This window comes from Narcine bancroftii, chromosome 14 (assembly GCF_036971445.1).
Source record: "Narcine bancroftii isolate sNarBan1 chromosome 14, sNarBan1.hap1, whole genome shotgun sequence".
NCBI lineage: Eukaryota > Metazoa > Chordata > Chondrichthyes > Torpediniformes > Narcinidae > Narcine > Narcine bancroftii.
Genome location: NC_091482.1, coordinates 41968779 through 41996209, shown reverse-complemented (window position 1 = coordinate 41996209; position 27431 = coordinate 41968779). Strand labels below are relative to the sequence as shown.

Genomic DNA, 27431 nt, shown 5'->3' with positions numbered 1-27431 from the left:
ACAAATGACCCCATGATGGTTGGCTTGATCAAAGGGGGTGATGAGATGCCAAAAGGGACAAGGTCCAGCACCTGGCTGCATATTGTGCTGACAACAACTTGGCACTTAACACTCAGAAGACCAAGGAGATCATTGTGGACTTCAGGCAAGCTGGAAGCCACATTCATACCCTTATTTACATCAATGGGGTTGTGCTGGAACGTGTAGCAAGCTTCAAATTCCTTAGTGTCCACATTTCCAATGATCTCACCTGGACAGGGTGAAGAGTATCATCAAGGATGCATCTCGCCCTAACTATGGACTTTTTAATCTTCTCCCATCCAGTAGGTTCTACAGGAGCCTTCGCTCTCAAACCAGCAGGTTCAGGAAGAGCTTTTTTCCCCGAGGCTGTGACCCACCTGAACCTTAAACCACATCATGCTGAGTGGTCCTGCACTCAGAACTTGTACTGTCAGAACTTTTAGAATTTTTTGCTTATTGAATGCACTTGTTTTTACTTGCACATAGTTATTTGTATATAACACTTTTTTTTAACCTGGTTGGATGCTAATTGTATTTCACTATGTTTGTATTTTATTTGGCACAATTGACAATAAAGTTGAATCAAATCTAATCGAGAAAGACAATGTCTGGTAAATACTCTTCACAAATGTTGACTCAGACAGTTCCTGAGTATATTCTATGTTTTTATTTTGTATGCTCAAATCTTCCAATTTTGGAAAAAAAGCCTGGTGAGATTGGCTGAAGCAACACTCAAAATGCTGGAGGAAGGGGATAGGTGGTAACTGTTTGATCCCTGATCCACTGTGCTTCATCCTATCACCTCCAGGCTTTTTTTGACCAATTTCTTCCCCCCTTCCCCGCCCACCTGCTTCACTCTCCCACCTATGTTCACTTATCTCCTGCCATAATGCTCTTCCAACTCCCCATCCTGTTATTCTGGCTTCTGCCTGCCTTCTTCCCAGTGCAGATGAAGGATTTCTGTCAGGACTGGGGTTCGAATCCCGCGCTTGTACGTTCTCCTCGTGTCTTCATGGGTTTTCCCCAGATGCTCCAGATTCCTCCCACCGTTCAAAATGTATGGGGGGGGGGGTGTAAATTGGGCAGCATGGACTCATGGGCCGAAATGTCCTATAACGGGCTGTATGTCTAAATCTAATTTTAAAATTTAAATGTAATTCTTGAATCATAGACATATTCTACATAGAAGTATTTTGTGATGGAGATTTAAAGAGTATACCTTGCATGGCTGCTTGTGAGGTAGGTTGAGGAATTCAGGAGGTCATGCTGGAGGTCAGTCCATGAGCTCAAACAACAGGTCTGAGATTTTTGTCTATGGGTAAGGGTGGTGGCTGTAGGAGGTATGAGCAACCTGACCATGGCATCATGGTTCAGGTAACCATTCAAGAGGGTGGGAGATGAAAGAAATATTATGGTGATTGGGGATAGTACAGTCAGGAGAATAGACTATTCTCTGCAGTGAGATCGAGAGTGTTACATGCCTGGGTTCAAGACATCTCATCTGACCTGCCGAGGGGTAAGATCCAGTTGTCATGGTGCATGTGGGTGACGGTGACATAGGAAGAACAAGGAAAGAGGTTCTGCTGAGGGAATTTGAGGAGCTAGGGCCCAAATTAAAAAGTAGAATCTAAAATACAACCATCTCTGAGCCATGTGTAAATTGGCACAGAGATTTGAGAGTTAAATGTATGGCTCAAAGACTGGTGTGGAAGAGAAGTGGGTTGAATTAATTGGACATTGATATGAGTAATTGGGGAAGCAGGGAGCTATTCCAGTGGGATGGCAGGCCTTAAAGATGAACTTAGAACATAGATTAGTATGTGAAATTATAATGTTGTGGTCATTACAGAGACTTGGCTGGAGGAAGGACAGGAGTGGCTGATGCAGGTACCAAGGTTTAGAGGTTTTAAAATGGATAGGATGGGAGGTAAGAGGGGGTGGGTAAGGAAGCATTAGGTGGTCAAGGGTAGTGTCACAGCTGCAGAAAGAGAGGATATTGCAGAGGGAGTGTCTACTGAATTGGTGTGGGTGGAAGTCAGAAATGGGAAGGGAGCAATCAATGTATTGCGAGTAGTCTATAATCTCCCAAATGGTCTTCAGGACCACGAGGAACAGATAAGCAGGTAGGTTTTTGAATGATGCAGAAATTACAGGGTTGTTTTGATGGGAGACTTCAACTTGACATATATTGACTGACACTTCCTAACTGCAAGAGGAGTAGATGGGGCAGAATTTGTCAGGTGTCCAAGAAGGATTCCTGACACATTATGTGGACCAGCTGACTGGAGATGCCATACTGGATCTAGTACTGGGTAATGAACCTGGTCAGGGGAGCATTTCACTGATAGTGACCACAATTCCCTGAGTTTTAGCTATGAATAAGGATAAAAGCAGATACAATGGTAAAGTGCAAGGGGAAGGGCTAATTACATTGGGATGAGGCAGGAACTAGGAAGAATAAATTGGGAACAGATTTTCTGGGGATAAAGCACAGAAGTAATGTGGGGGATGTTTAGAGACCACTTGCATGGGGTTCTGGATAGGTTTGTCCCACTGAGACAGGGAAAATTGGTAGGAAAGGGAAACTAGTCGACAAAACAGGTGTGACAGCTCGTAAAGAGGAAGAAGGATGCATGCAAATAAATGGCAGATGGAATACAGTGCAGGTAAGTGTATGGTTGTGCACTTTGGGAGAAGAAATAAAGAAATCAACTATTTTGTAAATGGGGAGAGAATTCAGAAAGTGAAGGGCCATGGGATTTGCGAGTACTAGCTTCGTACAGCCTAAAGGTTAATTTGCAGGTTGAGTCTGGAGTAACAAGAACAAATGCAATTTCGAATTTTCAATTTGAAAATTTCAATTCCCTGCCCCATTCCCATGTGGAGATGACCAGAATATAAAGGTAACATTGTAATACTGAGTCTCTACAAGTCATTGGCCAGACCACATTTGGAGAATTGTGAGCTGTTGATCTAACGAAATAAGTGCTAGCATTGGAGAGGATCCAGAGGAGGTTTCCAAGAATGATCCTGGGGATGAGAGGGTTAATGCATGAGGAGTGTTTGACAGTTCTGGGCCTGTACTGGGTGGAGATAAGAAGGATGAGAGGGGATCTCATTGAAACCTACTGAATATCGAAAGTATAGATTGAATGGATGCGGAGAAGATTTTCCAGTAGTTGATCTAGGACCAGATGGCACAGCCTCACATTTATTGGTTTGCTGGAATCTCTCGTCAATCTGATGACTCTATTCCAACCAAAATGACCCTTTTTCTGAAATTAATTCCAGAATAATAAGTTTGGCATTGCCACATGTCTTCATGGGATCAGGAGCCAGGATCTAGAAATTTTGCAACACATGCTTCAGGGGTGAAACATGATAGTCTGCAGATGCTGTGATTGTAGTAAAAGAACAGAAATACTGGAGGATCTGTTTGTCTGTTAAACAAATAACATCTGCATTGTTTAATCTTGTTTGCTTATTAATGCCTCATTTAGGTGAGATGGTCCCACATTTGCTGGGACACATTAAATCCCTGATTGGATATGGATAGGAGGATAGGAGAGGAAAGGTGAGAATTGATCAGAGGAGGCTCTGTGAATGCAGAGCTGAAGAGAGAGAGAGAGAGAGAGTGCTAGAGGAAAGGAGACATAGGGTTAGAGGAAGGTGAGACCAGTGGGGGGTGGGTTGGGGAAAAACGGAAACCAGAGAAGTCAATATTCATGCCATCCATTTGGAGAACACCCAGACAGAATACGAGGTGTTGTTCCTCCAATTTGCAGGTAGTCTCAGTCTGGCAGTGCATGAGATTATGGATAGACATGTCAGCATGGGAATGGGGAGGGGAATTGAAATGGGTGGCCAATAGGAGTTCCTGCTATTGCAGCGGACAGAGCCAAGTGTTAACGAAGCGATCTCTCAGTGTGCATCCAATCTTTCCAATGCAGATTCTGCACAAAGTTAAGGAAGGGAAGTTTAGGGGAAACATCGGGGTACTTTTTTTTAACACAAAGAGTTGTGGGTGCTTGGAATGCCTTGCTCGGAATGATGGTGGAGGCTGAAACATGAGGGGCATTTAAGAGACTCTTAGACAGGCACATGGATGGAAGTAAAATAGAGGGTTATGGGGTTGGGAGGGTTTATACTTTGTTTTGTAGGAACATGTAGGTCGGCACAACATCAAGGGCCAAAGGGCCTGTACCATGCTATAGTGTTCCATGTTCTATTCACGTGTTGCTTCACTTGAAAGGATTGTTTGGTGCCCTGAAAGGTGGCAAGAGAGGAGGTGTGGGCACAAGGGAACACAACCAAGGGGATGATTGGTGGGAAGGGAGGAGTGGTCGAGGAAGTCACTGAGGCAGCAGTCCCTACAGAAGATGGAAAGGGTAGGAGAGGGGAAGACATGACTGGTGGTAGGATCAAGTAGTAGGTGGTGAAAATTGCAGAGGATGGTGTAGAACCATAGAAACAAGCCTTTCATCTTTTCTGGTCTGTGCAAAACTATTTTTTCTGCCTAGTCCTACAAAGTCAGATGCTGAAGCTCTTGGGGTTGTAGGTGAGGAGAAGGCAGACTGGGAGATCGTTTTTTTCCATGCATTAATGGAGATCTCCCAGCGGCCTACCCCATTCCCTTGCCGACATGTCTGTCTATGGTCTCATGCACTGCCAGATTGAGACCACCCGTTAATTGGAGGACACCTCATATTCTGTCAGGGCACTCTCCATTGGATGGCATTAACATCAATTTTTCTGGTTTCCGTTGGCTCCACTCCTTTATATCTCTCTCTCTCTCTCTCTTTCCCTTTCCCCAGCTCTACATTCACCCCTGCCCCTCCACTTTCTCAATTAATTCTTTCTCTTTCTCTTTCCCATCCTCCTATCCACGTCCAATTAACAGCAGTTGCTTGTCGGCCTGTGCTCCTCCCCTTGCCCTTTCTTCCCTCCTCCCCAACCTTTTAATTCAGGCGCTGCCTGCTTTTTACACGTCCACTGAAGAAGGGCTCAGGCCAAATATGTAGGTTACATGTCTTTGCCTCTTATGCAAGCAGCGAAACCAGCTGAGTTCCTCCGACACTTCTGTGTATTTACTGCAACTGCAGACATTCATGTTTCACTGTGGAGCAGGGGGTTTTGGCCTGCTCCTCCTAGTTTTCTATATTTCTGTGTTTCTAATCTTACTCATCTTGTCTCATATCCATTTTTGTGGTAAAAGCAGAAGCAAAGAAATGAGATGATGGTTCTGTAATTTTACATTCATTCCTTATGAGATTTTATATTCCCCATCTATTAGGAGTTGAGCCAACATTTAGTTCTTAAAAGTTCATGTTCCTGTAGAATATTTAGCTTTTAGTTTTGTGTTTATTTAATCAGTCTTCTTTACCTTCCTAATTTTTTGACCCACTTCCTAATTAATTAATATTCTCCAATGCCATGCCTTATATTCCTACTCATGTCTGTGGTACAACGCCATTTATTGTTCTCTTGGGCCTTTTTCATCCGTAGAATTGACTGAAGTTGTTCAGGACAGGCCAGTTGTGGTCCCCATAACCACAACCCTCTCTTCCATGAGACTGCAATTCATGACGGAAATCTGGTATTGTGGAAGGATGAGCAGACAGGAAGCAGAGAGACTGCTGATAAACGATGGTGACTTTCTGGTGCGGGAGAGCAATGCTACAGCAGGACAGTATGTACTGACTGGACTGCAGGGAGGACAAGCCAAGCACTTGCTCCTGGTGGACCCTGAAGGCATGGTAAGCATAAGTGCTACTTTATTTGTGCTGCTTTTTGAAAAGAAAAGAAGAAAAATAAATGAGCATTTAATTTTGGCATACCAATTAGTATTTTTAATTTTCAAACCTTGTTTCTAAATTGTAATGGGGAAATATTTTGAGTTTTAACAAATCTAAATTAGCTTGCCTGAAATTTGGAACCATAACATTCAAATTATCACAAAAAAAATGAGGGGTAAAAGTTCAGCAGTAACATGAGGGGGAACTTCTTCACTCAGAGAGTGGTGGCTGTGTGGAATGATCTTCCGGGAGAAGTAGTGGCAGCAGGATCCATTTTGTCATTTAAGGAAAAATTGGATAGGTATATGGATGGGAGGGGAATGGAGGGTTATGGGCAGGGTGCAGCTAGGTGGGACTAGAGGAGAGAAATTCGTTCGGTGCAGACTAGAAGAGCAAAATGGCCTGTTTCCATGCTGTCATTGTTATATGGTTAATTATTCAATTTTAGAAATCACAATAACCAGCTACATTACGACAGAAAAAAAAGGCCTTAAAGCAACTGTTTTATTTCAGTTGTAGCAGGCTGCTACAAAGAAACACAAACAATGTAGGAGGTTAAGCTCTGCAATTTATTGAGGCTGGAAAGGCTCCTTTCATACAGTTGGAGTTCCCGCTCTTTGATTGGCTGACATCAGCGGCATTAATAACAATAGCAGGCGGGAGCATTCTTGCATGTGAATACCATTCTTCCCCAGCCTGTTATTGATCTGTTAGATGGGCAGCTTGGCCAGCACCATTTTAGGGCTGCTGGTCTTGTACTGCTCCAGCTTTCAACCGTGCCGGTTCGCTGTGTTAAGGGACACGTTACTGTTTGGTTTAAGGCCGCCCTCTGCTGGACATCATGTCGCCCACATCATGATGCTACCCTTCCATGCATATAACCCTGTGTGTCAATAGCCATGTTAGTCTAATAGAAGTAAAGGATAAGAAAGCATCACGTCTCCAAGACTTAATTGTGTGAGTGCATACACAATGAGGAACGAAACGAACCCTACACATATTCCACGCACCAACCATGAGAAAGAAAACAACAGAAGAAAGATAGAAAACAACTACTTAACAACCCCAACAAATTTCTGCCAAAAGATCAAGGGAAAGTTCAGGGAATTCAATGAAGTAGAAGAAAGTTGGGATAACTACGTAGATCAGTTTAACTACTACTGCTTAGCCCACAATATTGTGGAAGGTGCAATAAACCGCAAACATGCCCTCTCGCTCGGTATAATGGGCAGCAAAACATTCAACCTCCTTAAGACCTTGCTGTCCCCGGAGGATCCAGGGACGAAGACATTCAACGAATTATGCACACCTCTAAGGAACCATTTAAGTCCCAAACCAGCAGTTATGGCAGAAGAACGATTCTATGAAAGGAGACAAGGACCAGGAGAAACAGTTAGCAAATACCTAGTATTGTTGCACAAACTAGCAGAGCACTGTCATTTCAAGCAATTTCTAAATCAGGCACTGCGAGTTTAGTGATGAGGCTGCAAGGCAAAAATTATTAGCAATGGATGAAGATATAACGTTACAGATGGCATACAGGGTTGCCTCCAGCTCTGAAATGGCAGAATAAAACTTGGATGTGGGTCAACCAGACCTACTGGTTGGGAGTCTTCCCACAAACAATGCTTCCGTTGTGGGAAATACAACCTCCGACCAGAAAACTGTTTCTTCAAAAATTCTAAATGCAACCATTGCAAAACAGAAGGATGTATCACTTCTAATGCGCAAGTGGCCTGCAAATAAACACCAGCTAAAGTCAAAGCAATTGTGCAGAGAGAGAGAGAGAGAGAGAGAGAGAGAGAGAGAGAGAGAGAGAGAGAACCTAACAACAAAGATGATAACAGCCCAACGGCTGACCTTCAAGCTCCTGAAATTTCAACTCCTGAGATATTACACATCCGAGGAATAAATGGAGGAAACACAGCAATCTATACATGTAAAAATAAATGGATACCCCCTAAAGATAGAGTTAAACACAGGGGCAGAGGTGTCCCTAATGCCATTACATGTAAAGGAATGCTTGCTACCACGCCTCTTGGTAAAAACAACTGAAATAATTCTCAAGATTTGTTACAAGAGACAGAATAAAAGTGTTTGGAAAAAATACTGTCCAAGTACAAAACAAACAACAGCAAGCAAAACACTCTCTCTCCATCTACATCGTAGATACTCAAGGACCAGCACTTTTTGGAAGAAACTGGTTAAAACATATTCCCCTAGACTAAATGCAAACCACATGGACACCTCCCAGCCAAAACTTGACCAAATTCCCAACAAGAATTGGGGAAAATCAAAGGTGTTCAAGCCAAACTGCAATTAAAAGATAATGCAGAACCAAAAGTCTTCAAAGCCAGAACAGTCAGTCTGGTTTGCTATGAAAGGAAAAATTCTCTGAATTAAACAGACTAAAACATGAAGGCATATTAGAACCAATACAATACAGCGATTGGCAGCGCCCATCATATCCGTACGAAAAGCAAATGGTGAGATTTGCATTTACAGCGATTACAAAGTCACCATCAATCCATCACTCAAAATACCTGAACACCCCATTACCAAGGCAGAAGAATTGTTCCAAGCACTAAACAGAGGGCAAAAATTCACAAAATTAGATTTGTCACAAGCATATCAACAGATAGAATTGGATAAAATATCAAGGGAATATGTGACAATCAATACCCATCTGGGACTATTCACCTACACGTGGGCCTTATGGAATTTCAGAAGTACCTGCAATTTTTCAAGCAACAATGGACAAATTACTACCTGGACTCTTAGCTGGGTGTTACCAAGATAATATCAGCATCTCGGGCTGAAACAACAGTGAACACTTACAAAACCTTGAAAACCTGGACCCACTCCAGGGCCCTGCCATTTACTGATTCTGTCCTTGCTTAGCAAACATCAACACCTCACACTTGTCTCTGTTCCACCTGCCATTCCTCGGCCCACTTTCCCAGTTATTCTAGATGCTGTTGTAATCTCAAATAACCTTCTTCACTGTGCACTTTACCACTGATTTTGATGTAATCTGCAAACTTGCCAACCATGCTAACTACATTTTCATGACAAACAACAGTGGATCCATCTGCAATCCTTGGTTTACAGTCTGGGCAATAGCCCATCAATCTAATCTGTAACAATTGACCAGCTCACCCGAGCATTCCAAACCAACCTATCATGCAGGACCTTGAAAAATTCTTTGGAAAACTCCATGGAGATATCTACTGCTCTGCCTTCGTCAATCTCCATGGTCAACTTATAAATCTCAATCAAACTTGCAAGATAACATTTTCTGCTCACACAATCTTGCTGACTATAAATCCTGTCCATCAGAATCCTCTGCATTAACTTTTCACCGGCCTTCACTTCCCCGGATTTTTCCTGTAGCCCTCTCAGATAAAGGTACAGTATTTCTCACCGTGCACTCTTTTGATTCCTCACCCATGGGTAAAGAAGATGCAAAGATCGCTGCCAGGACCCCACCAATTTCTTCTCCTGCTTCCCTGAACTTGCCAGCTTCCATGTTCTTTGCCACTGACAAGAAATCTTAATGTAAGATTTTACACATCTCCTATGGCTCCATGCACTAACCTCCTATGTTTGCTGCACATGGGAAAGCAGAGAGAGGAGGAAAGGGAAAGAGGTATCTGGTAGTGGGATCATGTAGTAGGTGGCTGAAATTGCAGAGAATGATATATTTGACACGGAGGCTGGTGATATGGTAGGTAAGAATGAGGGGAACCTTGACATTGCATCTTGGGGGAAGGGGATGGGGACAACCATGTCTGGAAGTAGAGGACCTGCAGGTAAAAGCTGAATGAACTGGGGAACTGTCCCATGATGTCACACAATGGATTCAAGTCAACATGCCCGACTCCTCCATGCTTGTCCTAAGCAATACTTCACCTGTGAACCTTTAGGAGTTACTTAATGTATCTACCTCTCCACATAAAATAGACCCAGTCTATCAAGCCTCTAATTATAACGAGAACTCTCAAGCCTCAGAAACTTCTGTAGAATCTCTTCTGCATCATTTCAAACTTCATGACATCTTTCCTAGAGCAGTGGGACCAGAATTGCTCAGAGTAATTCAAGTGTAGTCCCACTAATAACTTGTAAAGCTGATTTCCATCTTTTGTGCTCAATACCCTGCCCAACACAGGCAAGTGTGCTAACTCCTTCTGCACCACCTTGTCCAACTATGTCATTTACAGAACATGGTTGATATCGCTCTCTTGACTTATCGAGCCATTGTTTGAGGGCTTCTGCCTTAAGTAAGAAATACATTTTTGAGATAAATTTCTTTTGTGGTCCCCTTTCAAACCAGAGTTTCTATTTCAGTACATTGTGGTAAGATCCCTTAAATAAGATCTTAACAGATGATAGTAGAAAAAGAATGAATTTAAAACTCCAAATTTATTCATGATTTGTTCAAATGTCATCAATGGTCCCTGCTCAAAACAATATTTGGTATATTTGATCCCACTCTGAGACCAAGTTTCCAGAATTTTATTATTAATTTTAACAGAATTAATTTATTTTGAGCTAGGGGCGTTTTGGGTGAGAGATCTGCCCAACACCAATTTGACCATTGAGTTTATTCCAAATTGTAATATCTGTAATATGTTTTAGTAAGGGGACTTCCTTAGGGCCAAATAGTAATTTAGAATTCCATATATATATAAAATGTTCTGCTATCTTCCCTCACCACCCTTATTCATTTCCTATTAGCCAGTGCAATATTGGGTTAGAGCAGGTTTGGAGTAATCCGTTAACAAGTACTTTGTTAACATGCACGAACTTTAGACCTAAATGGCTCGTTGGACAAGTTGCTTTGACGCCAATGTGGTACATTAACCATGGCTCCACTATGTCATGGATAATTTAATAGATCACCTCTGGCAGAGGGTTGTGGTGACAGTACAACCCTGAACTGGTTTAAATCTTATCTTAGTGATAGAACTTTCTCAGTCAATATGGGTAAATTTTCATCCTCCTCTGCTACCCTTTCCTGCACGGTCCCACAAGGGTCTATTCTGCACTCCATTGTTACAAGCCCAGAGAACAGCAAGATATTCACCATGACAAATGGTTGCTTAAACAAAAGTTGTTTTTAATTATCTTTAAACCTGAAAACAGAATCACATTTTAATATCACAATTGACTGAACTAACCTAATTTAACCCCCTTCTAATTCTAAGCGCAAATGTGTGTGTAAGTTCAGAAAAGTTATTTGATTCACTGTCCAATCTCACTTCTCATTCCTCCACATTCACTGGTTGCAGGCAATTCTTAGACTGTGCACAGAATCTAACATTTATAAAGTTCACCAGACTTTAGTGCTTGAAAGGTAAATGGTTACTGCTCAGGAAGGTTCTTGTCAGTTTTCAGAGAGAGATTTGTTGTTCCAGGACACCCACAACTGATTTACTTCCATCAGCCACTTCAGTGTCTTGTTGATGAAACTTGCCCCCTTCAGGATTCTCCAGATGATAACCTCTTTCTTTCAGGTCACCACAGAGTTCCTTTTTTGTTTCTCTTATTTCAAGTGAAACATTAATCAGCCATTCCTCTCTTCTTGCATGAACCACAAGGACTTTGACCAGGTTTAACTAAACACTCACAACTCGTCTTCCAAATGGGGTTTTCCATAAGCTTGTCAGCTTGTCCTGTTCCAGTCCCAGTTGCTGATGCTGACTGTAAAACTGTAGAATTGATATTTCACTCTCTCTCTCTCTCAGAAAGAAAAAAATCCTGTTTGACTCTCTCTGCTTGCAAAACCACATGACCCTCCTATAGAACAGAAAGTTCCCCTCCAGACAGAATGTGGCTCCGACAACCTCTTCCATCTGTTGCCTTTTTTGTAAACAACAATCCATTAGTGGTCTCTTGGGCACTCTCCAAAGCTTTTGCAAAGACTGTTGGCCCCAACATGTCTAGCATGAGCAGAGCTCCAGTATTTTAAATAAGATCTGTTTTAAAGTATTTGTACGTGACCTACATTAAAAACCCTGCCCCAGTTTTGCTCCAAGAAACATTCTTTCACACCATTCTGTTCTCTTTATATATGCTTCCCCTCGGCCATATCGTCCAAAAACGCAGCATCTCCTTTCACTGCTATGCTGATCATACTCGGCTCATTCTGGGAGAGATAAAGCCCAACGATCAACCTCATTGACTATTTGGAGGACATAAAGTGCTGGATGGCTCAAAGCTTCCTGCAGCTAAACAAAACGAAATCTGAGATCATCTGAATTGCCCCCCCCCCCCCCCCACCCAACTCCACTAAAATTATCTCCAATACTCTTGATAACTTTTCCACCCTCATCAAACTTCACATCAAATCCCTTGGTGCAATATTCAATTCCACCTTCAAGTTTGACAAACAGTAAAAGCAAGCTTTTTCCAGCTCCACACTATTGCCAAATTCAAATAATTCCTGTCACTGAAAGACCTCTAGAAAGTGATCCACGCCCTTATTTTCTCCTGTTTAGGCTACTCTAACTCTCCTCTAATACAGAATTAGTCCGTCGTCATTATCCCGTCTGCAACTGGTGCTGAATGCTCCGGACAGGAGCCAAGAAGAGGTGCCAGAATAGATTTTAAAGTTCTCCAGTTTGTTTACAAAGTCATTAATGGTCTATCCCCCTCATATATCAAATCTCCCTCCTCCACTTCAAGACCCATCAGATCGACCAATTTATGGTGCTGGGCTTTTCCTCACTCAAATCGCAAACTCAGGGGAGGTCACTCCTTTGTTGATGCAGCCCCCAAACTGGGGAACAATGTTCCTCCCTCCATCAAATCAGTCCCTTCCTTTAACTCTTTTAAATCCAGGCTGAAGTTGGATTTTCACTCGCAAGCATTGTGAGGTGATTGTTGATTGTTCCCATGTGGTATGTACAATTCTGAACCTCCAGTACCTGTTTTATTCTGCACTTTAAATAGCTGCTTTACTGAAGATATAATTTATGGTTTGCATAGCACTTTGGTCAATGTGAGTTGTTTTAAATGTGCTATATAAATAAACTAAACTAAACTAAACTAATATGGCAATCACAGCAAAGGCTCCTCTAAAAACCACAGTGTCAATGACGGGTGACCTGCTTTAGTGATCTTCATTAAAACCTAAATATTCTTCTTCTTTTCTTTCTTTGGCTTGGCTTCGCGGACGAAGATTTATGGAGGGGTAATGTCCACGTCAGCTGCAGGCTCGTTTGTGGCTGACAAGTCCAATGCAGGACAGGCAGACACGGTTGCAGCAGTTGCAAGGGAAAATTGGTTGTTTGGGGTTGGGTGTTGGGTTTTTCCTCCTTTGTCTTTTGTCAATGAGATGGGCTCTGCGGTCTTCTTCAAAGGAGGTTGCTGCCCGCCAAACTGTGAGGCGCCAAGATGCACGGTTTGAGGCGATATCAGCCCACTGGCGGTGGTCAATGTGGCAGGCACCAAGAGATTTCTTTAGGCAGTCCTTGTACCTCTTCTTTGGTGCACCTCTGTCACGGTGGCCAGTGGAGAGCTCGCCATATAACACGATCTTGAGAAGGCGATGGTCCTCCATTCTGGAGACGTGACCTACCCAGTGCAGTTGGATCTTCAGCAGTGTGGATTGTGCTGTGGGATTTATTATGTACAGAGGGAGAAAAAGATTGGGCCTTAATTGAAAAACCAGCATCTCTGACACACATAAGTGCTTGAGAAATTCAGTAGTTCACGCAGCATCCAGAGGAAGTAAAAGGAAGTTGATGTTCCTAGCCAGAGTTCATTTCATTGAATGGACTGCAGCGATGGCAGGGATCTCCCAGTGGCCAACCACTTCAATACCACATCCCACTCCTGCATCAACACGTTTCTCCATGGCCTTGTGCACTGTTAAACCAAAGCCATCAGTAAATTGGAGGAGCAACATTCTGGCCACTCTCTAACCAGATAGCATTAACATCCACTTCTCCCCATTCTGCCACTCTTCCCCATCCTTCTGTCTCCAGCTAGTTCCCTTTTTCCTCTCCATTCAGAGCTACCCCCTCCCACTATCACTTCAGCTTTTTTCTTTTGTGCCCTCCCACCTATATCCACTTGCCTGTGGGCCTGTGCTCTTTCCCCATTCCTTCCCTCTGTCATTTTATTCTGGCACCTGTGTGCTTTTAGCTCCTGACTTGATGAAGGGCTCTGCCCCGAAATGTTGGTTATGCATATTTATTTTTACTATATAAAGAACTCTGTGTGATTTTTCTCCAGCATTTATGTGTAAACTACACTTACATCAGTCTGCAGATTTTCTTGTTTGTCATCACCACCAGTCCTGCATCCAAAGTATTTTCTGCAATTTCTGTCACCTATAATGGGATTCCACCTCCAGACAATCTTCCCCTTTGTGTTGCTACCACTATGTGTATAGATATATGTAGGGGCTGGCCTGCCCCCTGAACCTGTGACTCCTTCCACCCATATTAAGGCTGTCACACCCAAACCTCTCCCTCAGTACCTGCCTTGGAACCAGGCCAGCAACATGCAAGTAGTGCTGACACTTTAAGGTGATTAAAGCTTATTAATCACGACTCTCTGTCTGATTGTGGTTGATTGATAGTACACCCTTCCCTCCCTGTTTTCTGTAAAATTAGCTCAATTTGTGGCTCCCTCCATTCTTCCCTTCCCACAAATTTCCCCCTTGGCACCTACCACTATAACCTCAAACCTCAACTTGCGCCCAGACCTCCTCCCTCACCACTATTCGTGGCACCAAACAGTCCTTCCAAGTGAAGCAACACTTCACTTCCAGATCTGTAGGGGTCCTTCACTGCATCTAGTAGCCTCCTATACATCAGGTAAACAGGATGCAGACTTGGAGATCCTTTCCTTGAGCACCTTCACTCTGATTCCAACTATTTTAATTCCACGCCCCATTGCCACACTGATATGACTGCACGTGGCCTCATGTGCTACCAAATTGAGTCCACCCACAAATTGGAGGAACAATATTTTCTATTCAATTTTGGCAGTCTCCAACCAGACAGCATCAATACCCACCTCTAATTTCCATTATTCCTCTTCTTTCAATCTCTCTTTCTCTGTCTCCCATCCTCCAGCTTCCCACTCCCTTCCCTTCCTTCTCCTATGAGAGAGCTACCCTTCTTTGCTCTCTCCTCATTACCTCAGCTTTTTTCTCATCTGTACTCCCACTTCATCTTACCTGAGAGCCTGTACTCCCTTTCCCCCCCCCCCCCCCCCCCATCTTCCTTTCTTGTCCACTCACTTTTTTATTTGGCTATCTGCCTGATTTTCGACACTCCTGAAGACAGGCTCAGGCCCAAAGTGTTAACTGCATTTTACTTCCTCTGGCTGCTGCGACACCTGCTGAGTTTCTCCAGCACTTTTGTGTATGGCATTAGACCCCAGCATCTGGAGATTCTCTTGTTTACCTCTCTGACAGTATTGCAGACTCCTCAGGACTGCACTAGAATGTATCCTAACTTTTCTGCTCAAATATTTGGATCAGGATAATCTTCTAAAAAGAAATAAAACTATAGAACAAAAGTTTTATTTTCTTTGTGAGACAATGTGAATAATGAGACAATAACAAGTCTTTTTGTCAAACACATTGTACAATGTACATACGCACCAAAATTCTTACTTGCTACATCCAAACAGGTACTTCTAAAGTAAACTTCACAGTAGTGTACATAATTTGAATTAAAAGTAATTCATATTTTTTTTCATTCACTGAGTTCAACCTATTTTTCTTAATTTATCCCTAAATTATTCTAATTCAGTTAGCAGAAGGGAACATCTCAGTGGTGATGTGAACCATGTGCGGTACACAAAAGTTCTGGAGAAACTTAGCAGGTCATGTCGTGTTCACAGGAAATAAAGGGCAATCAATGTTTTGAACCTGAAAGAACAAGAACTATGCTCTGCACTCAGAAATTATTTAATGGCACCAAGAAACATTATTGTAGGGCTAAACAAAGAAATGCCAAATGATCTTAGAGGCTTGAGAAATAAATATTTGCTAAAAAGCTGTACTTGCATATTGAAGCGAAGGAGCTTGGCACTTAGTTCACTTACAACCTATACATGAAGCAATTTCTTTGGCTTGGCTTCGCGGACGAAGATTTATGGAGGGGTAATGTCAACGTCAGCTGCAGGCTCGTTTGTGGCTGAAAAGTCCGATGCAGGACAGGCAGGCACGGTTGCAGCGGTTGCAAGGGAAAATTGGTTGGTTGGGGTTGGGTGTTGGGTTTTTCCTCCTTTGTCTTTTGTCAGTGAGGTGGGCTCTGCGGTCTTTTTCAAAGGAGGTTGCTGCCTGCCGAACTGTGAGGCACCAAGATGCACGGTTTGAGGCGATATCAGCCCACTGGCGGTGGTCAATGTGAAGCAATAAGGTGTCACTTTTTCACTCTTCCAAAGTAGCCAGTTTCTATTTGTAGTTAAACCAGAAAGTCTGCAGATGCTGGTCTTGAATGCAATACACAAATGTGCTGATCATTGTGTTGGGAAAGGATCAGGTTCTTGGGTTCACAGAGAGACAAGTCGACACAATCCAAGGTAGCTTTATTGAACATATGAGAAACAAACAGGTGAAGACATCAAATGATTCCTAATTACTCTCCTACTTAATAGCTATATAGATATTCACATTGGGCTCAGGCTGGTCACCTATCTTCTACACTGTATGAGACAAAGACTGTAACGGTGTAAGCAGGCAGATCGGGCACAAGATACAAGAACAGAAGTAGCCCATTTGGCCCATCAAATCTGCTCCACTGCAGACTCCGATACTGGTGGCTACTTACCTGACCACACATGTGCACACTTCACAGTCAAGGGCTTTCAAACTCATTCCTGATTCCCTGAACTAATGGGAGTGAGGCTCTCTGCAAGCACTGATCTATGGTAGTACTACTGCTCAACTAAGTATAATGCACACTTTATCCATGACTCCTCCAGCAAAGTCCACGGGGGTGACCTAGCATGGAGCAATGTCCAGTACTCAGAGGCATGTGCCGATGTTCATACAATTCTGAGCTGAGCATCTGGCCCAATGATGGACGCGGAACCATTTGAATGAGCCAACGTAAGGTGTTCACAAATACGTGGCCAGAGTCCAACCTTGGTTAGTAGGTGATGCAACCTCCGACTAAGTTTCAGACAGGGAGGTCACGTGATCCTTTGCAAATGACATATAGGAGTCATGCAGCATTCCATAAAGTGTATCCAACGTTTCCGGCCTGAATCCTTTGTCAAAGTATGATCAAAAAACAGGGGGGCCCCTGAATAAAAATGTGGGGGTAGGAGAGGAGAAAGGAAAGGGCAGGGGGTGGAACACAGGCTAACAGATAATAGGTGGATATTGGTAGGAGATTAGAAAAGAAAAAAGCTGAGATGTGATGGAGGGGGTAGCTCTCTGATAGTAGAGGGAATGGAAGGGGGTGGGGAGTTAGAGAAAAGGAGATGGGGATAGGGAAAGAGAGACTTGGGAGGGGGTTAATGGAAAATGGAGAAATCAATCGGCTTCCAAAGTAATAATTTCTGTACTGAATATAACAACAAACAGATTGGCACCTTCTGAATTGTTAGCTCATGTCCATTTCACAATTTAATAGTATTGATCTTATTATTTTTAATGATCTAAAACATGAAAATGTATTTTTCAGCTTTTATGCTGTGGGATTTATTATATTGCATTTTACAAAAATTACTTTATTCCATTCAGTACTTACTAATTTTTTTCCCTATAAAGGTGAGAACTAAGGACCACATATTTGACAGCATCAGTCATTTGATCAGTTACCATGTGGATAACCAGCTCCCAATCATCTCATCAGGAAGTGAACTGTATCTTAAGAAACCGATTTGGAAGGATATGGAACTTCGGATGAAGAGAATTTGATTTCAGTTTTAGCCCTTGCATCTGCTGGATGTTTGAAAAAGCTAGGCTATATCAGTGTAAAACTGTTGACTATCTATGCGTGGTATCTTTCAAGAAATAGACTTTTAACCCTCCACTAGTCATGATCACATTGCATTTCTGACTTGAGTTTATTAGAAGACAATAGTAATAACTTTACACTGTTCTCATTGCAAGTGTAACCACATATACAATATAAAGGGATAGCACAACACTATTACAATGCCAGTGACTGGGTTCGAATCCAGCACCGTCTGTAAGGAGTTTGTACATTCTCCCCATGTCTGTATGGGTTTCCTCCAGGTTCTCTGGTTTTCTCCCACCCTTCAAAGTAGATTAATTGGTGTATTTGAGTGGCACAGGCTCGTCGGCTGGCAGTCTGTATCTCTAAATTAAAATTGAATGTTTAAATTTTATTTCTAAGCACAACGGCTTTGAAAGCATGCAAAGGCCAATTCAATTGAACTGCAGACCATGAAAATGTGCCTTGCTTTTTTTTTGCAAAAAAACAAATTCCCTAATTATTTTGCTGTACACTGGTTCAATGTTTCTTTGAAATCTGTTTCGCTGCCTTGAAAACAGAATTCTAACCAAAAATCTTTAGAAAATTTAGTAATGCTTTCTCTGTATCAATATGATTTGCATTTCAAGTACCAATTCCGTTAATACTTTATAAAGCAGTTATGTGGAGCTGATATTATTACAAGATTTATCATGTTAATATATGCATTTCTTCAAATGTTAAAGTTGAGTATATGGAATGGAACTTTTTACTTTCAAATTCCATGATATACTAACAAATCAAAGCTGATCAAAAATGAGCATCGATAAGAATTGTACAAAGTTAGATTTCCTTTTGTAAATGATAAAATATATCTTGGATAATTTTGAAAATGTCTTTTGGAAATGCATTCTCTTGTTGTATATCATATTTTAGAAAATTAATAGAAAATAAGAATTTTGGGAGAATATTTTTTTCATATTTTTAGCTGGATTCAATGCTGGAGTATAATATAAATGTGACTTTTTTTCCCCATCCTTTTATCAAAGCATGGAATGGTTACAAAATTTCTATTATTGCTTTTATTCCCTATCTGACACAGTTTAGCTTAGTGGTAGACTTTGAACAAATATCATGTGTTTCCATTGCATGATAAACCCATCTCATTCAAAGTGTTAATCATTTTAAATTCTGAAAATTTCAATGGTGCAATGTGCCATTTGTAACTCTATCAATTCTGCAGCCCTGCCACTTTTGTGAAGAATAAAAGATTACTTTATTAATTGCTACTTCGCAGATCCTTGTGCTTTCTTTTTCCCATTTTTACTTAAAACTCTTCAGCCATTTGGACCAGTGTCCATCCTGGCCCCATAATTCTGCTTATTCCTTGAATAAAGGCTCAGGCCCAAATTGTCAGCAATATATCTTTGCTTTTTATGGTTGCTGAAAAGACTGGCTGAGTTCCTCCACCATTTACGTTGTTTTTACTACAATCACAGCATCTGCAGACTTTCGTGTTTCACTCTTTATATAATGTAGGCCTGCTGGATCAAAAGTCAGATTCCTATACTGTTCAGTGTTCTTGTATCCATCAAACTTCAACAAAGTGAAATGGCTAAAATGTTGCATGATATATTATGTTTTATATTAAAGATTTAATGGTAATAAACTCTGATAACAATGATCAGACGTGCACTTCTGTTCTCTTCCTTCATAATAATTTCAATTAATTGAAATTAGCAGTCGGGAGAGGAGAGGACAGAAGACAGAAAAGAAAAGAGTCGGGGGCAGGTAGGAAAACTTTTTTTTTAAGAAGTCTCTTACCAGGGCCTGAGGGGAGGAGTCGGCGTTGGAGGCGGCCATTGGTCGGGAGGCCGTGCAGGTGAGCGTGTCGGGAAGGTAAGGCGTTTTAAAAAGGCTTTTACCGGGGACAGGGCCTAGCAGTCGGGAGAGGAGAGGACAGAAGACAGAAAAGAAAAGAGTCGGGGGCAGGTAGGAAAACTTTTTTTTTAAAAGTCTCTTACCAGGGCCTGAGGGGAGGAGTCGGCGTTGGAGGCGGCCATTGGTCGGGAGGCCGTGCAGGTGAGCGTGTCGGGGTTAATTGGGTAAAAGGCAGATAAATAAGAGGCCCAGCGCGTGAGTGGCCCAGCGAAGGAGTGGGACTTCCAGGCTTTGGCTCATCAGGCTTCGGCGTAAGCAGGCGTAGAGAAAGACCTTCCTAGGTAAAGTGCATTGTGAGTATCCTACCATTAAAAGGCTGATCCATGTCCATGGGGTTGGTGCTATGCTCAAGTTGCCAGATGTGGGAGCCATGGGTGACCTCCACCCTCCCAAAAGACCATATCTGTGCCAGGTGCAAGGAGGTGGGGTTCCTTAGGGGCCGAGTTGAGGTGACCTTAGGCTCACCAGAGAGTGTGAGGAGGTTGGTGACAAGACCATAAACATTTCCACAGGACATACCTGCAGGGGATGTAATGAGACACAAGCATTTAGGAAAAAAATTAAAGAAATGGAGATGCAGCTAGATGATCTGAGGCTAATCAGAGAGAGTGAAGAATTTATTGATTCAACACTCAGGGAAGTGCTTACCCCTGGATTGGGGGGGTCAGGAAAGTGGACTACTGTCAGGAGTGGGGCAAAAGTTGCCAGCTCTGTGGAGAGCACCCCAGTGGCTACAGATCTTAGCAATGTAGGGGGAGATAACCTGCCAGAGGTAGCGCCAAAGGAGACAGTGGTACGGAAGGAGAAGAAGGGGAACAAGGTGGTCATTGGGGACTCCATCGTTAGGGGAACGGACAGAAGATTCTGCGAACCTGACAAGTGTTCCCGTATGGTGTGTTGCCTCCCAGGAGCCAGGGTACGTGACGTCTCGGATAGGGTTCAGAGTATCCTGGGGGGGGAAGGAGACCGGCCAGAGGTCCTGATACACGTGGGCACAAATGACGTAGATAGATTGAAGGAGGAGATCCTGAAGAGAGACTACCGTGAGCTCGGAAGGAGGTTGAGAAGCAGGACCTCCAGGATTGTAATCTCGGGGCTGCTTCCTGTACTGTGCGAGGGTGGGGGCAAGAATAATAAAATCAAGAGGTTAAACGTGTGGCTGAGGGAATGGTGCAGAGTGCAGGGATTCAGGTTCATTGACCATTGGGATCTCTTCTGGGGAAGACGCGACCTATACAGGAGGGATGGTTTACACCTGAATGCGAAGGGGGCCAATATACTGGCAGTTAGGTTTAATAAAGCTGTCGGAGCTGATTTAAACTAATTTGGCAGGGGGAAGGGAACAGGACTGATAGGGAAGTAGATAGGAGAGAGAATATAGGGGTGGTTCCGATAGACGGTGAAACAATACGGAATAAGGGAGCTAAAAGTGATAGGAGAATAAGAACGAATGCACCAAGAACCAAGGTGGAGGGAGAAAGGAGGTATGGCATCAAAGTATTGTGTATGAATGCTATGAGAGTAAGGAATAAAATGGATGAGCTTGAGGCGCAAATGGCAATGGGAGGTTATGACATTGTCGGAATAACGGAGACATGGCTGCGGGAAGGGCAGGATTGGGAAATAAATGTTCCAGGGTACACGTCCTTTAGAAAGGACAGAAAGTTAAGAAGAGGAGGTGGGGTAGCTCTGTTGGTAAGAAATGAGATTCAGGTGTTTGAAAGGAAGGACATTGAAACAGGTGAGGTAGAGTCTGTTTGGATTGAATTAAGAAATTGCAAGGGCAAGAGGAATATAATGGGGGTCATTTACAGGCCTCCGAAAAGTAGCTCAGATATCGGTAGTAGTATAAATCAGGAATTAAGAGTGGCATGTCAAAGTGGTAGCAATACGGTAGTTATGGGGGACTTCAACATGAAGGTGGACTGGGATAATCAGACGGGGGCACAAGAGAGCGAGTTTATAGAATGTCTACGAGATATTTTCTTGGAACAGCTAGTGGAAGAACCTACCAGGGGGAAGTCGATTCTGGACTGGGTGCTGTGCAGCGACGCAGACTTAATAAGTGACCTTGATGTAGGGGAGCCATTAGGGAATAGTGACCATGGTATGGTTACTTTTAAGCTGCAATTAGATAGGGAAATGGAAAGGAAGTCGGAAGCATCTGTACTTCAGTTAAATAAAGGGAATTTTGCAGCTATGAGGGAGGAGCTATCCAAAATAAAATGGGAAGATACACTAGCTGGGAGAACAACTGGGGAAAAATGGCAGGTTTTTATGGACATTTTTCACAGGATTCAGGACAAATTTATTCCAAAGTGGAGGAAAGGCTCTAGGAGATGCAAATGGCAGCCCTGGCTAACTAAGGAAATCAAGTGCATTATCAAGTCCAAAGGGAGTAATTATAAGATAGCGAAGCGGAGTGGGAAATTAGAGGATTGGGAAATCTTCAAAGAACATCAGAGGGTAACTAAGAAAGCCATAAGAGACAGGAAAATGAAGTACGAAAGGAAATTAGCAGATAATATTGCGGAGGATAAAAGCTTTTTTAAGTATGTGAAGAGGAAGAAATTGGTTCGGTCTAAAATTGGCCCTTTGAAAATGGGCAAGGGTGAAATTATTACCGGAAACAAGGAGATGGCAGAGGAATTTAACAAATACTTTGGAAGTGTCTTCACCAAGGAGGATATAGGTTATAGTCAGTTAGGGGGTAGTGGTCATGCGGTACCAAGAGACTTGGGGAACTTTACTGGGGAGGTAGGGGATCTAATGGATATCCGGATCCAGAAGCAGGAGGTTATGAGTAAATTGTTGGGACTGAGGGCTGATAAATCCCCAGGGCCTGATGGGCTGCATCCTAGGGTGCTTAAAGAGGTGGCTATGGAAATTGTGGAGGCACTGGTCGACATTTTCCAAAGTTCCATAGATTCCGGGGAGGTCCCTGAGGATTGGAGAGTGGCTGATGTGGTGCCGCTTTTTAAGAAAGGAGGGAGGGAGAAAACGGGAAATTATAGACCGGTTAGCCTGACATCAGTGGTGGGGAAGATATTGGAGTCCATCATAAAAGGAGAAATAGCAGAACACTTAGTCAGTAATAATAGTATAAGGGCTAGTCAGCATGGATTCCTTAAGGCTAAGTCATGCTTGACTAACCTTCTGGAATTTTTTGAGGATGTGACAAAGAGGGTGGACTCGGGAGAGCCAGTGGATGTGGTCTATTTGGACTTCCAGAGGCCTTTGATAAGGTACCGCACGGGAATCTAGTGGGCAAGATCAGGGAGCATGGTACTGGAGATAAGGTGCTGACATGGATAGGAAATTGGTTAAGAGATAGGAAACAAAGGGTTGGAGTGAATGGGTCTTTTTCAGAATGGCAGGATGTGAGGAGTGGAGTGCCTCAGGGATCGGTGTTGGGTCCTCAGTTGTTTGTAGTTTATGTTGATGATTTGGATGAGGGGATTGTGAATAACATGAGCAAATTTGCAGATGACACTAAACTGGGTGGCGGTGTGGGGTGTGAGGAGGATGTAAGGAAAATGCAGAGGGACTTGGACAGGCTGGAGGAGTGGGCGGCTAAATGGAAGATGAATTTCAATGTGAACAAATGTGAGGTTATTCATTTTGGGGGAAATAATAGGAAAGCTGAGTATTATTTAAATGGAGACAAGCTAGGGAGTGGGGAAGTGCAAATGGATCTGGGTGTACTTGTTCACCGGTCACTGAAGGCTAGCATGCAGGTTTAGAAAGCTGTGAAGAAGGCAAATGGAATGTTGGCTTTCATGAAGAGGGGATTGGAGTATAGGAACAGAGACGCCCTTCTGCAGTTGTACAGGGCCCTGGTGAGACCCCACCTGGAGTATTGCGTCCAGTTCTGGTCTCCAAACTTGAGGAAGGACATACTAGCTATAGAGGGTGTGCAGCGCAGATTTACAAGGTTAGTTCCAGGGATGGCAGGGTTGTCATATGCAGCAAGGCTAGAAAAACTGGACTTGTATCCATTGGAGTTTAGAAGGATGAGGGGGGACATGATTGAGGTATATAAAATCATCAGGGGGATAGACAAGGTGAAGTCTGATTACTTGTTCCCAATGATGGGGGAGACGAGGACTAGAGGGCATAGTTTAAGAATACAGGGTAGGCCCTTTAGGATGGAGATGAGAAAGCATTTTTTTACCCAGAGAAGTGTGAATCTGTGGAATGCTCTGCCACAGAGGGTGGTAGAGGCGGATTCGCTGACTATGTTCAAAAGAGAGTTAGATAAGACTCTTGTGGGTAATGGAGTTAAGGGTTATGGGGATAAGGCTGGAAAGGGGTACTGATGGTAATGATCAGCCATGATCTAAAATGGCGGTGCTGGCCCGACGGGCCAAATGGCCTACTCCAGCTCCTATTGTCTATTGTCTTTGAAATCATTCAATGTAAAATACCACTTTGTGCTTTTTATTATGTTATTATCTGGATATCATGAAAGGCTATTTTTTTTTAAACTTTTTGTATACTTTTACCCTTTTCACCAATATTTCTCCCTCAAATAAAAATTATAATTCATTGTAAACAGCACAAGAATTATTATGCTGCATTTGATGGATCTTTTTGGTAGGTGCAGGTAAAGAGTTTAAGAAGGTTCTATATGGAGAACATTGAAAAACTTGGAGACCAGGGCAATTTTGCACATTGGGTCTAAAATTAGCTTGCCAGGAGGTGATGAACGTAGAACATTCCAGAACACTGCAGGCCCTTCGGCCCATGATGTTGCGCCAACCTGTACAAACCTACTGAACAAACGAAACCTTCCTTACCTCACAACCATAACCCTCTATTTTTCTTGCAATGTCTTTTAAATGTCCCTATTGTACCAGCCTCCACCACCTTCCCTAGCACCCACTGCTTTATGTGTTTAAAAAAAAAACTTCCCCCCCTTAACTTTGTACATATGTCCTTTGGTCTTTGCTGATCCTACCCTAGGAAACAGGTGCTGGCTGTCTGCCCTTTATGATTATGAAAGCCATGATTGGTAAGTTCACGGTATTCAGAGGCTTCAGCTACAGAACAATATTGATTGATTGGGTGACAGGCAGAGAAAGAGCAACTTTGAGGAAGAATGCCCTATTGGGAATTAGCAGCTCTGGCCAAGTCGCTCATGCCATGATTGACTGATGCTCAGCTGGGAAGGGTGGTTAAATAGAATTATTGAGGATAGGAGACTCCATTGTCAGGGGTACAGACACATACCTCTTTTGCTACAAACAAGTCTCTGGAATGGTGTGCTGGTTTCCCGGAGTCAGTTTAAGTTAAACCAGTAAAAACATTGCTGGAGAAACTCAGCAGGTCAAGCAGCATATTTTATATTGCAAAGATAGAGATATATGACCAATATTTTGGGCCTGAGGCCCTCATTGAGGTATGACAAGGTATAAAAAGAGCTTAAACTAGAATGACATGGAGATGGGAACCAGGGCAGCAAGTGGAGGAGTTGAGGGATGGCAGATGCTTTGGCAGGTAAGTGTGAAAAGAAGGACAGGAAGGGACCAGCAAATGAACACAGTGTGACTGGTGAGCTGAAGTGTATTTATTTAAATTCAAGTAGCATTATTGATATGGTAAATTAAAAAGCCTGTTTTAGTCCTTGGAATAATGATTTCATAGCCCATTACAGGCTGCAAGGGACAGGATTCGCAGCTCAGTATTCCTGGGTTTCATTGCTTTAGATAGGATGGAGATTATGTAAATGAGGTGGAAGGGTTGCATTACTAACCAGGAAGAGGGCTACAGCCACACTCAAGAGAGGACTGAATGGAATAAGAGGCAGTGTGGTAGAGACCAAAAATAAGAAAGGTACAGAGATGTAGAGGAACAGATATGTTGACAGATAGTGGAAAGGTGCTGAGCAACATGATTGTTTTAGTGGGTGACCAACTTCCCCAATATTGTCTGGGATATCCGCAGTGCTACAGGCTTAAATGGGGTAGAATTTGATGAATGTATCCAAGAGGATGCCTTGAAACAGCTTGTAGATAGTCCAATGAGGTAAAGGGACCTCATCAGACCTTGTATTGGGAAATGACCCTGGCCAAGTGATCAGAGTTTGAGTGGAGGAGCATTTTGGGAACAGTGATCACAAATTTGAAAGTTTCAAGATAGTTATGAATAAGAATAAACCTACATCAAGTGGGAAAATACTAAACTGGGGAAAAGGTAAATGATATTATTAGGTAGGGGTTAGAGAGGGTCATGGCCATGCTAATGAGCTGAGCAGGTGTTTTGAAAGCTCTCCACAAAAAGTATTAAACATATGGTTTAAAAGCTCAAAAACCAGATCAAGGAACTGAAAATAACAGCTCACCCAGGAACATCGAGTAGAAGGCTGATGAGGGTCCTTGAGACTGGGTGAAGCCTGCAGAGCTGGGGAGTCAGCCCAAGATATAGCCACCATCCTGAGCATATTGGAAACTTTATGCAGTCATTTCACAAGTACGGAATCAGCGATTAGAGATATATCAGAGAAGGTCATGGAAATTAAAGAATATGTTGAAGACAGGCTAAAGGCACTGGAAGAAAAACCAAAAATATGGGACACAAAAAAGAAAGAACTGAGGAACAAGATCGACCATATGGAAAATTTTAGCAGACGTAACAAGGTAAGAATCATTGGAATGAGAGAAGGAATCGAGGAAAAATATGCAATGAGTTTCTTTGAAACATGGAGCCCACAAATGCTGGGACAAAATATGTTAAATGTAAAGCTGCAAATTGAAAGAGCCCACTGACACAGAAGAACCGGCGTACAGCAACCACGACCAGTTACTGGGAGAGAGATGCGATCTTGAAGAAGCATATAAAATATTTAAAAAATAATAATAGTGGTAGACAATGCAAAAGTAATGTTTTTCCAGGACTTCAGCCTTGCTTTGGTCAAATAAAGAAAGGAGTTTGAGGAGGTAAAGAGACAACTGCAATCTAAAAACTTTACATATTCAATGATTTATCTAGCAATGCTGAGGGTGGATGTCTCAAGGTAATGGACAAAATTTCAAGAATAAAGAAGTGGAAGAATTTTTAAGAAAGTTATGAAAAGATTAAGGTCACCAGCTGAAAGGACTGAAAAGACCATTTCAAAATGGAATTAGCTGAAAGACATATCTTTTTATTTATACTAATAGTACTGAGAGGTCTTGTTTTCACTGTGAAAAGCAATAAAACACTGTGGTTTATATGGAGAGCTCTGAAAAAATAGAAAGGTGGTAAGGAAAGCAGCAAGATGGGAACTCCGATTTGGGGGGGAAGATGGTGCCAGGAGAGGAGCGATTTTAACAGATGACGCCTATAGTGGCAGCTGGGTGGCAGGACTTTATGTTCTCATTGTCCCTGTAATGCCGGCTGACCACAAGTCCCAGGGGGCCTGCACTGAGATGGCATTGGGAGCATCATTATGTCACTTCTGGTTTTAGTACGGCTGAACTGGAAGTGACTTAAAAGTGATCTAAAAAAGAGATTAAAACAGTTGTTAGCTGATTACAATGTGAGTCAGTGTTTTCCTTTGCAGTTCTGCCTTTAAAGCACCACATTGGTGATCCCAACGGTTCAGACATCTCTGAACCCAATACAATGGCCGACGAACCAGCGTTGAGTGTGGTGGCCATTAAGCTGCCAGTGTTCTGGCCACACAGACCACGTGCATGGTTCATTCACAATTCAACCTCCACAATATCACCAGTGAGGCTACAAAATTTTGGCATGTCACATCACTAGACAAGGAGTTGAC

The 27431-nt window shown here is 42.7% G+C and overlaps 1 protein-coding gene across 5 annotated transcripts in view; it reads left to right on the top strand.

Annotated features, from left to right (window-relative positions):
* Positions 1-19412, top strand: part of LOC138749850 (SHC-transforming protein 1-like) — a 158719-nt gene extending 139307 nt beyond the window's left edge. For 4 of the 5 annotated variants that reach the window (XM_069911803.1, XM_069911804.1, XM_069911800.1 and 1 more), the window contains 2 exons: positions 5527-5777; positions 17560-19412. In XM_069911803.1, coding sequence (XP_069767904.1) covers positions 5527-5777; positions 17560-17709 — 401 coding nt within the window. In that variant the 3' untranslated portion in view covers positions 17710-19412. Of the gene's footprint in view, positions 1-324; positions 614-5526; positions 5778-17559 lie in introns of those variants that run through there. The other variant, XM_069911802.1, reaches the window with a different exon arrangement.
* Positions 19413-27431: the final 8019 nt, after the last annotated feature.